Source organism: Leucoraja erinacea, chromosome 32, assembly GCF_028641065.1.
Source record: "Leucoraja erinacea ecotype New England chromosome 32, Leri_hhj_1, whole genome shotgun sequence".
In the NCBI taxonomy this organism is placed as follows: Eukaryota; Metazoa; Chordata; class Chondrichthyes; order Rajiformes; family Rajidae; genus Leucoraja; species Leucoraja erinaceus.
In genome coordinates, this window is record NC_073408.1 from 23,555,519 (window position 1) to 23,573,245 (window position 17,727).

Sequence of the window (17,727 nt, forward strand, 5' to 3'; positions counted from 1 at the left end):
CCCTTTCAAGGGAGATGCTAAAAATGCATTTCGTTGTCTCTGTACTGTACACTGACAATGACAATAAATTGAATCTTTCATTTCAGAAGGCTTTCATTTCATTTCATTTCCCACATAAGAGACTATTACAGACCAGTTAAAGCACACAGTATTGGGGAAACTGCTCAGTATTAATGATGGATAGCAGAACTTTGCTGGCAAACAAGGACAAAGGCAGCAGGATTAAACGGGTAAATTTCAGTCTGGCAGGCAGTGACTTTTTTGGGGATGTAAGGGCTGAGTGGATGGGACCCCAGATAGTTTGTGTTATATATGGACTTTGGACGAGGCTTTCGACAACATCCCCAAGTAAGCGGATGACACGACAAACTTAGCAGCACAGTAGTGTTCGGTTCTGTGAGGAGGTGGATAGAGAACTGCAAGGTGGCAAACAAGAAGCAAAGAGTAGGAAAAAAACGCATGGCAGATGCATAATGTGGATAAATGTGAGGTTATCCACTTTGCTGTCAAAAACAGGAAAGTAGACTATTATCTAAATGGTGGCCGATTAGGAAAAGGGGAGATGCAACGAGACCTGGGTGTCATGGTACACCAGTCATTGAAAGTAGGTATGCAGGTGCAGCAGGCAGTGAAGAAAGCGAATGGTATGTTGGCATTCGTAGCAAAAAGAGTATAGGAGCAGGGAGGTTCTACTGCAGTTGTACAGGGTCTTGGTGAGACCACACCTGGAGTGTTGCGTACAGTTTTGGTCTCCAAATCTGAGGAAGGACATTATTGCCATAGAGGGAGTGCAGAGAAGGTTCACCAGACTGATTCCTGGAATGTCAGGACTTTCTTATGAAGAAAGACTGGATAGACTCGGATTGTACTCGCTAGAATTTAGGAGATTGAGGGGGGATCTTATAGAAACTTACAAAATTCTTAAGGGTTTGGACAGGCTAGATGCAGGAAGATTGTTCCCGATGTTGGGGAAGTCCATGACAAGGGGTCACATCTTAAGGATGGAGGGGAAATCCTTTAGAACCGAGATGAGAAAAAACATTTTTCATGCAGAGAGTGGTGAATCTCTGGAACTCTCTGCCACAGAAGGTAGTTGAGGCCAGTTCATTGGCTATATTTAAGAGGAAGTTAGATGTGGCCCTTGTGGCTAGAGGGATCAGGGGGTATGGAGAGAAGACAGGTACGGGATACTGAGTTGGATGATCAGCCATGATCATATTGAATGGCGGTGCAGGCTCGAAGGGCGTAATAGCCTTCTCCTGCACCTATTTTCTATGTTTTCTATGTTTCTATGTCACCCATTCCTTCTCTCCGGAGATGCTGCCTCATCCGCTGAGTTACTCCAGCTTTTTGTATCTATCTGCAGTTCCTTCCTGCACATTCCCCAACACCTGTCAGGCAATCACTGGCACTTCTCCATGTCACCTACACTCTCTCTCTCTCTCTCACAAACCCATCAACTCCTGTTGCGTGGAAAGGAACAAGGTAGGACATCACCGTGTGAGTGAGTGCAGGTAATGCCCACATCCTATGCTTAACAACATTACTGGAGGTCTGTGTTTATCCAAACACACCCATTCTCAAAGCCTCACTTTGTCAGGAACCCAGTAACACAATAGTTAAAGTACAGGGTTAGTAGATGGAGACGTCTGAACATTCATGTGTAGGAAGGAACTGCAGATACTCGTTTACACTGAAGATAGACACAAAATGCTGGAGTAACTCAGCGGGACAGGCAGCATCTCTAGAGAGAAGGAATGGGTGATGTTCCGGATCGAGACCCTACTTCAGACTAGTTATGGAAAAGGTAAACAAGAGATATAGACGATGAAGTAGAGAGATAAAGAACAATGAATGAAAGATATGTAAAACAGTAACGATGATAAAGGAAACAGGTCATTGTTAGCTGTTGTGCAGGAAGGAACTATATGCTGTTTTAAACCAAAGATAGACACAAAAAGCTGGAGAAATTCAGTGGGACAGGCAGCATCAATCGAGAGAAGGAATGGGTGACGTTTCGTGTCGAGACCCTTCTTCAGTCTGTTAGCTGTTTTTGGGTGAAAATGAGAATCTGGTGTGATTTGGGTGGGGAAGAGATAGAGAGAGGGAAAGAGGGAGGGAATGCCGGGGTTACTTGAAGTTGGAGAAATCACTATTCATACCACGTACGCTGTAAGCTGCCCAAGTGAAATATAAAATCAAGTCAAGTCAAGTCAAGTCAAGTCAAGTCAAGTTTACGGGGCAAATGCTGTTCCTGTTGTATCTCCTACTAGTCAATGAGCAATTTTCAGTGACCAGGTAACCTTTGGGATGTGGAAGGAAACCAGAGCACCCAAAATAAACCCACATGGTTACATGGAGAGCATGCAAACTCCGCATAGACCGCATCCAAGGTCAGGATTGAACCTAGGGTGTCTGGAGATGTGAGAGCTGAACTACTGGAGCCATTATACATGTAGTTCTATGTTCTATGTTGCCCCACTTTCTCATCCACACCCAACATACGGAGCAATTTATAAAGGCCAAGTAACCTACAGGCCCCACATCTTTTGGATTTAGGAGGAAACCAGAGCATCTGGTGAAAACCCATGTGGTCACAGGGAGAACTTGCAAACCCGGGTCAGAGGATGTAGGTGTAAGGTGAGGGGGGAAAGATTTCATGGGAACTTTAAATTAAACAAAACTAAAAAAAGGAAGCCAAGGGTTTCACACAAGTCAAGTCAAGTCAAGTCAAGTTTATTTGTCACATACACATACGAGATGTGCAGCGAAATGAAAGTGGCAATGCTCGCGGACTTTTGTGCAAAAGACAAACAACAAAACAACCAAACAAATTATAAACACAATCATAACACACATATTATTTTACATAATAAATAATGGAAGGAAAAACGTTCTGTAGAGTTAGTCCCTGGTGAGATAGGCGTTTACAGTCCGAATTGCCTCTGGGAAGAAACTCCTTCTCAACCTCTCCGTTCTCACCGCATGGCAACGGAGGCGTTTGCCTGACCGTAGCAGCTGGAACAGTCCGTTGCAGGGGTGGAAGGGGTCTCCCATGATTTTATTTGCTCTGGAGTTGCACCTCCTGTTGTATAGTTCCTGCAGGGGGGTGAGTGAAGTTCCCATAGTGCGTTCGGCCGAATGCACTACTCTCTGCAGAGCCTTCTTGTCCTTGGCAGAGCAATTCCCAAACCAGATGGTAATGTTCCCGGACAAGATGCTTTCCACCGCCGCTGCGTAGAAGCACTGGAGGATCCTCGGAGACACTCTGAATTTCCTAAATTGCCTGAGGTGGTAAAGGCGCTGCCTTGCCTTACTCACGAGTGCTGAGGCGTGTGATGCCCATGTCATATCCTCAGAGATGTGGACTCCCAGATATTTAAAACAGTTCACCCTATCCACAGGATCCCCATTTATCCTCAATGGAGTGTACGTCCTCGGATGATGTGCCCTCCTAAAGTCCATGATCAGCTCCTTCATTTTTTTGATGTTCAAGAGGAGGCTGTTATCCTGGCACCAGAGTGCTAGATCAGCCACCTCCTCCCGGATGGGTGGTGGTGGTGGGTATATGGGATGAGCTGCCGGAGGAGGTAGTTGAGGCAGAGACTATCCCAATGTTTAATAAACATTTACTCAGGTACATGGATAGGACAGGTTTTGAAGAAACCCCGGTCTCTGTTAGATACAGCATGGGAACAGGTTCTTTGACCCACCAAGTCCAACATTTAGTCATTTGCCTGCGTAACTCCATAGGCGTCAGCATCAACCTTACTTTGCAAGAGCTCCCATGATGAAACTTGGGTGTTTTCACTACATTAGAGGTGCTTTATGAATGAAGATTGTTATTGTTGAGCACCTCAGTTGCCAAGAGAGCCTGAAGTTCCCCACCCTCAACCACAACCCTCAAAAACTGCCATCAACTCAATGGGCCAAATGGCCTTGTGCATCATAATGAACAGGAGAAATTTGGAAACGAGAGAGGGAGAGGTACGGAAGGAAATTTCAGAGGCCATTTTCTGGCAGCTGAGGCACAATCTGTGATGCTGCAGAGAGTCGCGGGATTGTCTCTAGCAGGTATTGGTTGCTGAGAGCCATCTTTTCTTCCAGATGATCTGGCTTCCTCCCACATCCCAAAGATAAGTGGGTTTGGAGGTAGACCGGCCTCTATAAATTGCTCCAAGTGTGTGGGGGAGTGGGATAACATAGAACTGGCGGGAACGGGCGATCGATGGTTGGCGTGGACTTGGTGGGTCAAAGGACCTGTTTCCATGCTGTATCTCATAGTGCTACAGCGGTAGAGTTGCTGCCTTACTGCGCCAGAGACCCGGGTTAAATCCTGACTACAAATACTGTCTGGACAACGTTTGCATGATCTCCCCGTGACCACGTGGGTTTCCTCCAGATGCCCTGGTTTCCTCCCAAATCAGGAAGACATGGGTGTTTGTAGGCCAATTAGCCCCAGTAAATAGCCACATGTGTGTAGGGAGTGGATGAGCAAGTGGGATAAAATAGGACATAGAACTATACGGATAGGACTGATTTAGTACATGGATTGGACAGGTTTAGAAGGATGTGGACCAAATGTGGACAGGTGGACTTGTGTAGATGGGACATATTGCTGGTGTGGGCAAGTTGGGCCGAAGGGCCTGTTTCCATGCAGTAACACTATGACTAGTGCGATGGTCGGCATGGACTCAGTGGGCCGAACGGCCCGTTTCCATGCTGTACCTCTAAATTAAACCAAAAAACGTAAACAACAGCCTTTAGCAGCAATACAGCAGTGCAGAGAAATTTAAGTAAACCTTGGAAATTTATTTTTGAAAAGCATAGAAATAAAAAGAAATGTAATTCTTGCATGTGAGTGGAGAACCTGCAGTGAGGAACATCTGGTGCAGCCCTTACAGTGTGTAATTAGACTTGTAGAACATCTACCAGCAATTGACAGCTGTACAGATGTTCAAGTCTTAATTTCTTCCCTAGCTAATGGCTTTTTTATTGCAGCGAGAAGCCCCCAATGGATCAGCAGAAATAAAAAGTGAATCATTTCAGAACTAAAAGTGCATGATGTAGCTCACAAATTGCAGCAATGTTCAGTTTCACCGCGCTGGTCTCAGACTTGCACTGATTAGCTCAGGGGCGAGACAGGGGAAGATCTCTGCTCAGTACTGCCTAATGACGGTACAATGTGTGACTGCTCACAGTTCAATTCGGTTAACTACAGCATAGGGAAGTCCTGTGAAAATCGAAATCAGCTCATAGTGCAATGTCTTTGCACTGTGTTTAGCAAAGGGTTCTCCATAACATCTGCTGTTAACCCTCAAGAACCCTGAATTTGTTCACAATTTGGAATTGACTGCTGAAACAAAATGCCCAGAAACGACAATAAATGCTGGAGGAACTCAACGGGCCAGGCATCATCTGGGTTGAAGGGGAAAAGATTTAACATCAATCTGAGGAGTAACTTTTTCACAAAAAGGGTGGTGGGTGTATGGAACAAGTTGCCAAAGGAGGTAGTTGAGGCAGGTATTATCCCAACATTTAAGAAGCAGTTAGACAGGTATATGGATAGGACAGGCTTGGAGGGATGTGGACCAAATGCAGGCAGGTTGGACTAGTGTAGCTGGGGCATGTTGGCCGGTGTGGGCAAGTTGGGCTGAACGGCCTGTTTCCACGCCATATCACTATGACTATCTCTGGAGACCATGTATAGGTGACATGTCGGGTCAGGATCCTTCTTCAGGCTGATTGTAATGGGAGGGGGTTAGAGAGCTGGAAGAGAGGTGAGGGTGGGGCAAAGTCCGGCAAGTGATAGGTGGATACAGCTGAGGGGGGGGGGGGGGGGGGGGGGGGGGGTGGGGGGGGTGGCAAATGAATCGACAAAGGCCAGAGATGAAAAGATAAAATGTGTGACATAAGGAAATAAGCAGAGAAGGGGTATGAAATGTGAAGCCAGAGGAAGGGATATAGGTGGAAGGGCAGAAGGGGAATGGGAAAGGGAGAATGTGTGTGCAACCAGGTGGAGCACCATGAAGAGAGGTTGTGAATATCACCTCCCGCACACATTCAACCCAATTTCTCTCGATAATCCTATTGATCTGATAGAAGTTTACAAAATCATGAGCGGAATAGATCAGGTGGCAGCATAGTGTCTCTTGCCCAGAGTAGGGTAATTGAGAACCAGAGGCCATAGGCTTAAGGTGAGGGGTGGGAGAGATGTAATGGGAACCTGAGGGATAACTTTTTCAATAGATTAGGTAGATGCACAGAGTCTCTTGCCCAGAGTAGGTGAATTGAGGACGAGAGGACACAGGTTTAAGGTGATGGGGAAAAGATTTAATAGGAATCTGAGGGGTAACTTTTTCACACAAAGGGTGGTGGGTGTATGGAACGAGCTGCTGGAGGAGGTAGTTGAGGCAGGTATTATCCCAACATTTAAGAAGCAGTTAGACAAGTGTGTGTATAGGACAGGTTTGGAGGGATATGGTCCAAATGCAGGCAGGTGGGACTAGTGTAACTGGGACATGTTGGCAGGTGTGGGCAAGTTTGGGCTGAAGGGCCTGTTTCCACACTGTTAGACTCCATGACTATGACTCTTTGACTCTAACATCTACTGGTGTTTTAGCATCTCGTGGTGCCCTGGCAATACGGTGGGTGGTGGTGCTCCAAGTTATTCTAGGCCGTGCATTGGCATCTTACAACGACCTGGCATTACCTTGGCCACTGCTCTAGGTCCAAGTGCTCTGACATCACGCCGTCTTGGCACAGTGCCATCCTTCCTGGCCCAGATCATTGGAGGTTGTTCCTGCATTGCACATTGAACAACACAACACAAGGCCAGGCCCTTTACCCCACAGTGCCTACGCCTAAGAATATACCAAGGACATACCAAATGCTTATCTGGATGCACATAATCCATATCCTTCCATTTCCTGCCTATTTCTTAACAGTCGCTATTGTTTCTGCCTCCATCACAACCACCTCCAGCAGCAGGTTCCAGCAACCCACCACTCACTGTGTCAACAGTTGCTCTGGACATCCCCTTTCATCTTTAAACTGTGCTCTCTCGTATTTGATATAGGAAAAAGGTTCTGACTCTCTACCCTATCGATGCCTCTGGTCATTTTATAAATGCCCATCAGGTCTCCCCTCAACCTTTGGTGTTCCATGAGAAGCAATCCAAGTTTGACCAACCTCTCCCTGAAGCAAATCCCCGACCCTTCATGCCAATAATACCCTGCATTTATACAGCCCTTTTCACATCCCGGGGCATTGAAGTTACACAGTAGAGTTAAGTTACGTTAAGTTAAGTTACACTGAGCCACGCCAGTGATGGGGTTGGAGAAGGCGGGTGTTCAGGACATCTTGAGAATGAAGAGGTAGACATTCCAGCATCTGCAGTTCTTTCTTAAACATTGAGAATGAAGAGGTTTACTGCAGCTGGAGGCACGACCCTCCAAACCCATAGAGGGAATCACCGAGTCGCTGAGCTATATAGTGAGGAAACAGGCCCTTCAGCCCAATGCCCATGCCTACCAACACATCCCATCCATATCCCTCTATCCTATCCTATCCATTTAGCTGTCCAAATGTTTTTTAAACATTGTGATAGTGCCTGCCTCAACTACCTTGTTCCATATACCTATCATACTATGTGTAAAAAAGTTGCCCCTCAGGTCTGTATTACATGTTTTACTCTCACCTTAAACCTATGTCCTCTGGTACCTGATTCCCCAACTTGTGGCAAAAGATTCTGCACATTGACCGGGAGCTAAGGAAGGCTATGGCATGGGACGTCTACATGGTCAAGGGTGGAATAGTGCATAGGGTACACACAGTGGATGGTACACTGGGTTTTGTGGATAACAATGGATCGGAATGAATGGGAATGAATGATTGAGGTCTTTACCTTTGATCTTGGGAGACACAGGAGCCAATTGTTCTTTGCGGAGGTTTGAGTTTGAGTTTAGTTTATTGTCACGTGTACCAAGGTACAGTGACAAGCATTTGTTGCGTGCTGAGCAGTCAGCAGGAAGACATTACACGGCTACAATCGAGCCATCCACAATGAACAGACACATGAATAGAGAACAGACACAGAACAGAGAATAACTTGAATAACATTTGGTCCAGATCAAGCTAGTAAAGTCCAATCAAAGGTAGTCTGAGGGTCTGCAATGCGGTATATATTAGTTCAGCACTGCCCTCTAGTTGTTGGTTGGTTGATTGAGTTGCCTGGTAACAGCTGGGGAGAAACTGTCCCTGAATCTGGAGGTGTGCATATTCACACTTCTGTACAAAGATCCTATAGCGGAGGATCCTGCTATGGGATATTTGCTTCTGTACGTTATGCCTGATGGGAGAGGGGAGAAGAGGGAGTGGGCAGGGTGTGACTTGTCCTTGATTATGCTGCTGGCCTTGCCAAGGCAGGGTGAGGTGTAAATTGAGTCAATGGAAGGGAGGTTAGTCTGTGTAATGGTCTGGGCTGTGTCTGCAATTATCTGTAATACCTGTGTTGGTCTTCAATGGAGCTGTTCCAAAACCATGCTGTGATGCTTCCCGATAAAACACGCTGCCAAAGAATCTGACAGCTGATGGTCAGTTAGCCAACGGAGGCCATTCACAACGCGTTTCTGAGGCCAGGGAATGATCTGACCATTTGCCTCAATAACACAGGAGGAATCTTACCCATGGAAGATGTGACCTCATCCTCCATTGTGGCCCCTTATTCTTTCCCAGGAAGAATCTCAACCCAATGTTGACACTTAGAGTTGGTTACTTGCACTCGGATGACAGCTTGTTTTTTAAATTCTATATTTCAGGTCAGTTTCGTTTCAACATCCAGCACGGAAACAGGCCCTTCGACCCACCGGGTCTGTGCCGTCCAGCAATTCTGCACACTAACAATATCCTACAACACACTAGGGACAATTTACAAATATACCAAGCCAATAAACCTGCAAACCTGTACGTCTTTGGAGTATGGGAGAAAACCAGAGCACACAGAGACAACCCACGTGGTCACGGGGAGCACGTGCAAGCTCCGTACAGACAAACACCCGTAGTCAGGATCGAACCCGGGTTCTGCTGCTGTAAGGCAACAACTCTACCGTTGTGCCACCGTGCCGCCCAATTTTGGAAGATGGGACATCCATTACGATCACAACTGACACATGGTGGGGTGGCTGATGTTGGTGGAATGCAGTTGATAATTTAATCTGTTCTTTTGCTCTATTGGATACACCCAGGCCTGGTCATGGAAGGAGAACGTTCTGGAATCAGGGACCTCTGGGCGTTACACAGTGGAGACGGTGAGCATGGAGGAAGGAGTGATCTCCACACTGACCATCAGCAACATTGTACGTGCCGACTTCCAGACCATCTACAACTGCACCGCCTGGAACAGCTTTGGCTCCGACACAGAGATTATTCGACTGAAAGAACAAGGTGGGCTTTAGCAAGCAATTAGCCTTCAATCTCATCTGGCCAGTCAGCCCAGTGTCAATGCTCCATTAAATGTCCCATCCATCTTTGGATCTACAGTAAATCCTCGTTATAACAGACCATAGTACGGGGGTGATGGTATCTGTTATTGATGATTGTCTGCTACAACCAATTAAGGGATTGAGGGAAGGAACAGGTGATGTTTCGGGTCAAGACCCAACTTCAGCCTGATGTCGGGGGGGAGTGGGAATAAGAAAGAAAGAGGTGGAGACAGTAGGCTTGTGAGAGAGCTGTGAAGGAGAGGGGAAGGAGGGAGAAAGCAAGGACTACCTGAAATTGGAGGTCAATGTTCATACCACAGGGGTGTAAACTACCCAAGCGAAATATGAGGTGCTGCTCCTCCAATTTGCGCTGGGCCCCACTCTGGCAATGCAGGAGACCCAGGACAGAAAGGTCAGATTCGGAATGGGAGGGGGAGTCGAAGTGCTGAGCCACCGGGAGATCAGGTTGGTTATTGCAAACTGACCGGAGGTGTTGTGCGAAGCGATCGCCAAGCCTACGCTTGGTCTCACTGATGTAGAGAATTTGACACCTGGAACAGCGGATGCAATAGATGAGCTTGGAGGAGGTGCAGGTGAACCTCTGCCTCACCTGGAAAGACTGCTTGGGTCCTTGAATGGAGTCAAGGGGAGAGGTAAAGCGACAAGTGTAGCATTTCCTGCGGTTGCTAGGGAAAGTACCAGGAGGGGTGGTTTGGGTGGGAAGGGACAAATTGACCAGGGAGCAGTCTCTGCGGAAAGCAGAAAGGGGAGGAGATGGGAAGATGTGGCCAGTGGTGGGATCCCATTGGAGGTGGCGAAAATGTCGGAGGATTATATGTTGTATACGATGGCTGATAAGGTGGAAGGTGAGGACAAGGAGGACTCTGTCCTTTTTATGAGTATGGGGATGGGGAGCGAGAGCAGAGCTGCGGGATATAGAGGAGACATGTAAACATTGAGTATCATTGTACAAATAGAAACAGAGAGCTGCAGATGCTGGTTTAAACAAAAGGACAAGTAAGTCAGCTAGAGTAAGTCAGCGGGTCAGGCAGCATCTCTGGAGAACACGGATAGGTGATGTTTTGGGTCCAGCCCTTTCTTCTTGGTTTGGAACTAGGCCTGAAATCCAGGTGGGCTGAGGTGACGATCGGCGGAGTCAATGATCGCAACCCGCGGGCGGCCGGAGTGCAGGTAAGTTTCGCGGTGGTGGCGTGCCTGGCCTGGAATGGGCCGCGGAGGCCGTGTGTGTCGGCAGTGGCGGTATATGGTCTGGTCTGGAAGCTGCCAGGGATGGAGTCGGTAGCACAACCTGGCGGTGAAGATCAGTAGGTCCGTCGCATTCCCACCTATATTTCCAAAGTTATTAATTCTTTAAAATTTAAATACAGCCCCAAAAATTTAAATACAGCCCCAAAAACTCACCCGTTTCGGAAAAAACCCCGAGTGACATCACAATGCACTCGCAAGGCAGGACGGAACACTATGGGAGGGAAGGGGCACTCCAGTGCTCACGGTGAATGAGGAGTGGCGGAGGCTGCTGGCTGCCAACGGCCACCCGGTACCTGGTCAGGAGGGCGGTGCCGCAAGACCTGGCTGGAAACGGGCCTGATGCTGGAGCTGGAGTGAGGGCCGAGCCCGGGGCTTGCGATGGGGCCGTGACCTGGGCCGTGAAAGAAGCCGCCGGTGGAACCAAGGACGAGCCTGGATAAAGGGTCAGGGATGAGCCCAGAGATGAAGTTGGGGCCTGCACTGGAGCCCAGGCAGCAGCCACGCTGCACTGGAGTCTACAGCCAGGGCCGGGTCGAGTACCAGAACCAGGCCGAGTTCCAGGCCCTGGCGCTGCTCTACGACCTGGGTAGGTCCTGGGGCAGGGAATGGGAGGGGGATGAGGGAAATGAGGAGTGGGGTGGTAGAGGGAGATGGGGGCTGCGGTGTGGAGGAGGGAGATGGGGAGGGGTAGAGGAGGGAAATGCTCCCTCCCTATCTACCCTCACTCCCACCCTCTATACCCCCCTCCCTATCTGCCCCTCTCCCTCTCTACCCCACTCCCCATCCCTCTCTGCAGCTATTAACAATATACATTCATGATTTAGATCAATGAATTAAAAGTAACGTTAGCAAATTTGCGGATGACACAAAGCTGGGTGGCAGCGTGAACTGTGAGGAGGATGCTATGAGGCTGCAGGGTGACTTGGATAGGTCGGGTGAGTGGGCCGATGCATGACAGATGCAGTATAATGCGGATAAATGTGAGGTTATCCACTTTGGTGGCAAGAACAAATAGGCAGATTAATATCTGAATGGTGCCAGATTAGGAAAAGGGGAAGTACAATGAGACCTGGGTGTCCTTGTACATCAGTCACTGAAAGCAAGCATACAGGTACAACAGGCAGTGAAGAAAGCTAATGGCAGTTTGGCCTTCATAACGAGAGGATTTGAGTGTAGGAGCAAAGAGATTCTTCTGCAGTTGTACACGGCCTTGATGAGACCGCACCTGGAGTATTGTGTGCAGTTTTTGTCTGCGAATTTGAGGAAGGACATTCTTACTATTGAGGGAGTGCAGCTTAGGTTCACGAGGTTTATTCCTAGAACGACTGGGCTTGTATTCACTATAATTTAGAAAGATGAGAGGGGATCTTGTAGAAATATATAAAATTATTAAGGGATTGGACACGTTAGATGCAGGAAACATGTTTCCGATGTTGGGGGTGTCCAGAACCAGGGTCCACAGTTTAAGAATAAGGGGTAGGCCATTTAGAACTGAGATGAGGAAATACTTTTCCACCAAAGCATGTGAATTTATGGAATTCACTGCCTCAGAAGGCAGTGGAGGCTGATTCACTGGATGCATTCAAAAGAGAGTTAGATAGAGCTCTTAGGGCTAGCGGAATCAAAGGATATGGGGAGATGGCAGGAACGGGGTACTGATTGGGGATGATCAGCCATGACCACATTGAAAGGTAGTGCCGAATGGCCTACACCTGCACCTATTTTGTATGTATCTATCTATGTAAGTCTATACATGATTTCATTCAAGCCATCTACAGTATATAGATACGTGATAAGGGAGTAATGTTCAGTGCAAGGTAAAGGCAGTAAATTCCGATCAACGATAGTCCAGGTCACCAATGAGATAGATTGGATACTCATCGGTGTTATTCCAGTTTGGGTCCGAGAACAATCTGTCTTCAGCTCGCCTTTTCTCCTTCTATGGCGCTGTCCATTGTGGCTCCACTGCTATCTGCCATAAAGGAGCCATTAAATTAGCTCTTTCTACTCCAGAAGCCACCTCTGAAACATGGCGAAGCACGGTGGTGCAGCGGTAGAGTTACTGCCTTCCAACACCAGAGACTGGGTTCGATCCTGACCTCGGGTGCTGTTTGTATGGAGTTTGTACTACCAGTGACCATGTGGGTTTTCTCTGGGTGCTCCAGTTTCCTCCCACATTCCAAAGTTGTGCTGGTTTGTAAGTTAATTGACCTGTAAAATGGCCCTGGTATATGGGATAGAACTAGTGTGAATGGGTGATCGCTGGTCGGCGTGGACTTGGTGGGTCTCTAAATCAGACTACACAAGGAACCCATCTTTTTCATTCCCCTTGATTCTTTTTTCATGTCATTTCAAACTTCAAAGAGTCAGAGTCAAGAGTCACATTTTGCCTTAGTTACAAATGAGGGGTCACTCTTCCTTTCTCCAGGGATTTCACTGCCCTATTCAACTCCAAAACCCAGTATCACTTCGGTTGCAGCACCCTACTGCCCATTGGAAGCAAATCTGGAGCAGATATGCAACCATTCAGCAAAGCCTTCACCTTTTGATGCCCACTCCCACCACTGTCCTCAACCAATCCAGTGTTCCCCCTCTGCCACTGACCACATTTCAAATGTCCTAGTATGACAGTAATTTGTTAATGCACCTCATATTTCAATAGGCAGCTTACACCCCAGTGGTATGAACATTGACTTCTCTAACTCAAGTAGCCCTTGCTTTCCCTTGCTCTCCATCCCTCCCCCTTCCAACCAGTCTCACTGTCCCCCTGATTAAATGAAGGACCCCATAGAGGGAGTGCAGAGACGGTTCACCAGACTGATTCCTGGGATGTCAGGACTGTCTTATGAAGAAAGACTGGATAGACTTGGTTTATACTCTCTAAATTTAGAAGATTGAGAGGGGATCTTATAGAAACTTTCAAAATTCTTAAGGGGTTGGACAGGCTAGATGCAGGAAGATTGTTCCCGATGTTGGGGAAGTCCAGGACAAGGGGTCACAGCTTAAGGATAAAGGGGAAAATCCTTTAAAACCGAGATGAGAAGAACTTTTTTCACGCAGAGAGTGGTGAATCTCTGGAACTCTCTGCCACAGAGTGTAGTTGAGGCCAGTTCATTGGCTATATTTAAGAGGGATTTAGATGTGGCCCTTGTGGCTAAGGGGATCAGGGGGTATGGAGAGAAGGCAGGTACGGGATACTGAGTTGGATGATCAGCCATGATCATATTGAATGGCGGTGCAGGCTCGAAGGGCCGAATGGCCTACTCCTGCACCTAATTTCTATGTTTCTATGTTTCTATCTCTGTCTGCTTCATTGTCAGCTTCTCCTAGCTAACAATTATCCAGTCTACATTTTCCTTTACCTTCATTCCCTTTTGATGTCTCATTTTCACACCTTACAATTCCTTATCTCTGTGTCTCCCTCTCCCCTGACTCTCAGTCTGAAGAAGGGCCTCAACCCGAAACGTCACCCGTTCCTTAGATCCAGAGATGCTGCCTGTCCCGCTGAGTTCCTCCAGCATTTTGTGTCTCTGCACTTCCTTCCTACACAGTTCAAGCTCTGCTCTCCCATATTCAGAAACCTCAGGCATTTTATATCAGGAATTCCTTCAGCTATTGCTTCACGCCCATTCTACAGCCTCCCTTTCACTGCCCCAATCAGAGGCTAACCCTGGAACTCATTCTCCTCTGTTCAAATATCACACATCACAATTGACTTTCAAACTCTAAAGATCTCGATAGGATGTCGATATCTTTCATTTCCTTTATTCCCCAGCCAGTCTGAAGAAGGGTGCCAACCAGAAATGCCTTCAATGTCACCCATTCCTTCAATCCAGAGATGCTGCCTGTCCCGCTGAGTTACTCCAGCTTTTTGGGTTCATCTTCGGTTTAAACCAGCATCTGCAGTTCATTTCTACACACAATGCAACACTTCATCTGCCCTGCCATCCATATCACAGCCCATTCCAAGTATTCAATTAGCATATGTTTCAATTTACTTGACATCTAATTTGTTTCTAACTGATTCGTTTATCTGTTAGTATTTAATTAGTCAATATTATATTTATTGATGTGATAAACAAACTGCTTACACTAAGTACGAAAGAAAGATCTTTTCAAGGTGTATAACACCATAGGAGGAAAAGATCGGGTAGATGCACAGTCTCTTGCACAGAGGACGTAGATTTAAAGTGAAGGGGAAAAGATTTAATAGGAATCTGAGGGGTATCTTTTTCACACAAAGGGTGGTGGGTGTATGGAACAAGCTGCCAGTGAATTTATGGAATTCCCTGCCACAGAGGGCAGTGGAGGCCAAGTCACTGGATGGATTTAAGAGAGAGTTAGATAGAGCTCTAGGGGGCTAGTGGAGTCAAGGGATATAGGGAGAAGGCAGGCATGGGTTATTGATAGGGGACGATCAGCCATGATCACAATGAATGGCGGTGCTGGCTCGAAGGGCCGAATGGCCTCCTGCACCTATTTTCTTTGTTTCTATGTTTCTAGGAGGTAGTTGAGGCTGGGACTATCCCAACGTTTAAGAAACAGTTAGACAGGGACATGGATAGGACAGGTTTGGAGAGATTTAGACCAAGCGCAGGCAGGTGGAGCTAGTATAGCTGGGACGTGTTGGCCGGTGTGGGCAAGCTGGGCCGAAGGGCCTGTTTCCACACTGTGACTCTAATGGTGGATGTACCTCTGAAGGAAGGCGATCTCTCCTGCTCACCTCCCCAGCAAAACCCATTCCTTCTATTTGCCATCCCCTCCCCTTTCTCAATGTTCCCAACAAAGTTTTTCCACTCCCAATATTTCCAAGTTCTCAAACGTTACCTCTCCTGATCTCTTCACAGATGCTGCCTAACCCGCTGAGTAATTCCAACATTTTCTGCATTTATTTTAAACACTTCCGGGCTGAAGCTAACTTAAACCACAAGTATCAATCTTCCCCTGTAGACTCATAGTCATACAGAACAGCACAGGTCCTTTGGCTCAACTGGTCCAAGATGCCTCATCTAAACTGGTCCCATTTGCCCAAATTTGGCCTACATCTCTCTAAATCTTTCCTTATAAAGTATCTGTCCAAGTGTCCTTTAAACGTTGATGTTGCACTTGAGTGTGGGCAGTGGGCTGTGGGCAGGTGCTATAGACCTGCACAGGAAGGTAGACGCTCCTGCCCCCATGAGTCTCGGGCAGATGGGGCTCGTCAGCCTGGGAAGGCGGTCCATCTAGGAGAGGGAAATCTCTGATTTAAAACCTCCACTGCCTTGTGGCCATATCCAGTCATGGAAAAAGCTCCTGGAGTAAACGTCAAGAAAATCCGGAGTCAGAGCCCCTAAGGCAGTTCGTCGTTGTCTACAACCTTGCTCTGGCAGCTCCTGCGATGGCGCTGTTGCCAAACTGTAACGGCCCAGCCGTTCCTTTGGATCGATCAGTGACATGGCGAGGGGGGATGTGCTGCATGGGCAACAGCCTGTCCTCCATATGACATGGCCCAGGCTTGCATCTGACCACACGTCGCCTGCAAACTGGGATGCATCACCCATGTTCAGTCATGACCGAGGGGGGGGGGGGGGGGGGGGGCTACCACTGTACTTAGAGTCATAGAGTGATACAGTGTGGAAACAGGACCTTCGGCCCAACCTGCCCACACCGTCCAACATGTCCCAGCTACACTAGTCCCAGCTGCCCACGTTTGGCCCATATCCCCCCAAACCTGCCCTTGTCATGTAAATAAACAACGTAATCTGGCAACTCACTCCTTACACCGACTTGTGTGCCCGTCAGGATCCTATTCAATCTTCCCCTCTCAACACAAACCTATGCACTTTAGTTCTTGATTCTTCTACTCTGCGAAAAGTCTCTGTACATTAATCCTACTTATGATTCTCATGCTATCTATCTATCTATCTATCTATCTATCTATCTATCTATCTATCTATCTATCTATCTATCTATCTATCTCTATCTATCTATCTCTATCTATCTATCTCTCTCTCTCTCTCTCACTCTCTCTTTTTTTGTTGCTTGCTTTCAAGTCAAGTCAAGTCAAGTCAAGTTTATTCATCACATACACATACGAGATGTGCAGTGAAATGACAAGTGGCAATGCTCGCGGACTTTGTGCAAAAAGACAAACAAACAAACAACCAAACAAACTATAAACACAATCATAAACACACACATATTCTTTTACATATTAAATATCTGGGAGTCCACATCTCTGAGGATATAACATGGACATCACACGCCGCAGCAATCGTGAGTAAGGCAAGGCAGCGCCTTTACCACCGGAAGTCAGCGTAAATACTAAATGGTTACTATCAACCAGTCCACAGATATAGGATAAAGAGTATAACATTTACTACAAGACAAAGTCCAATAAAGTCTGATTAAAGATAGTTCAAAGGTCTCCAATTAGATAGACACAAAGTGCTGGAGAAACTCTGCGGGTCAGGCAGCATCTCTGGAGAGAAGGAATGGGTGACCTTTTGGTTTGAGACCCTTTTTCAGACTGATGCCAGGGGAGAGGGAGATACATAGATAAAGAAGTGTCACGTGAAAATAGGACAAAGGGAATGGAGATCAAGGAAAATATAGAATAGATCATTGTTAGCTGGGAGAAGGTAACAGCAAAACAAACAGAGATAAAATATAGTCGGATATTAGTTGGAGAACTAGGAAGAGGAGAGGGAGAGAGAGGGAAAGCAAGGGTTACTTGAAGTTAGAGAAGTCAATGTTCATACCACTAGGGTGTAAGCTTCCCAAGCGAAATATGAGGTGCTGTTCCTCCAATTTGCGCTGGGCCTCACTCTGATAATGGAGGCGGCCCAGGACAGAAAGGTCAGTGTCGGAGTGAGAAGGGGAGTTATAGTGTTTAGCAACTGGGAGATCAGGTAGATTAAGGCGGACTGAGCGGAGGTTTCAGCGAAACGATCGCCGAGCCTGTAGATGGGAATTCAGGACCGCACTATAGCTGGTG

General features: G+C 47.1%; 1 protein-coding gene across 2 annotated transcripts in view; it reads left to right on the forward strand.

The window, feature by feature from the left end:
- Window positions 1–17,727, forward strand: part of kirrel3a (kirre like nephrin family adhesion molecule 3a) — a 764,091-nt gene that overhangs the window by 708,506 nt on the left and 37,858 nt on the right. For both annotated transcript variants that reach the window (XM_055660891.1, XM_055660892.1), the window contains one exon: window positions 9,246–9,444. In XM_055660891.1, the coding sequence (XP_055516866.1) occupies window positions 9,246–9,444 (199 nt within the window). The remainder of the gene's footprint in view (window positions 1–9,245; window positions 9,445–17,727) is intronic.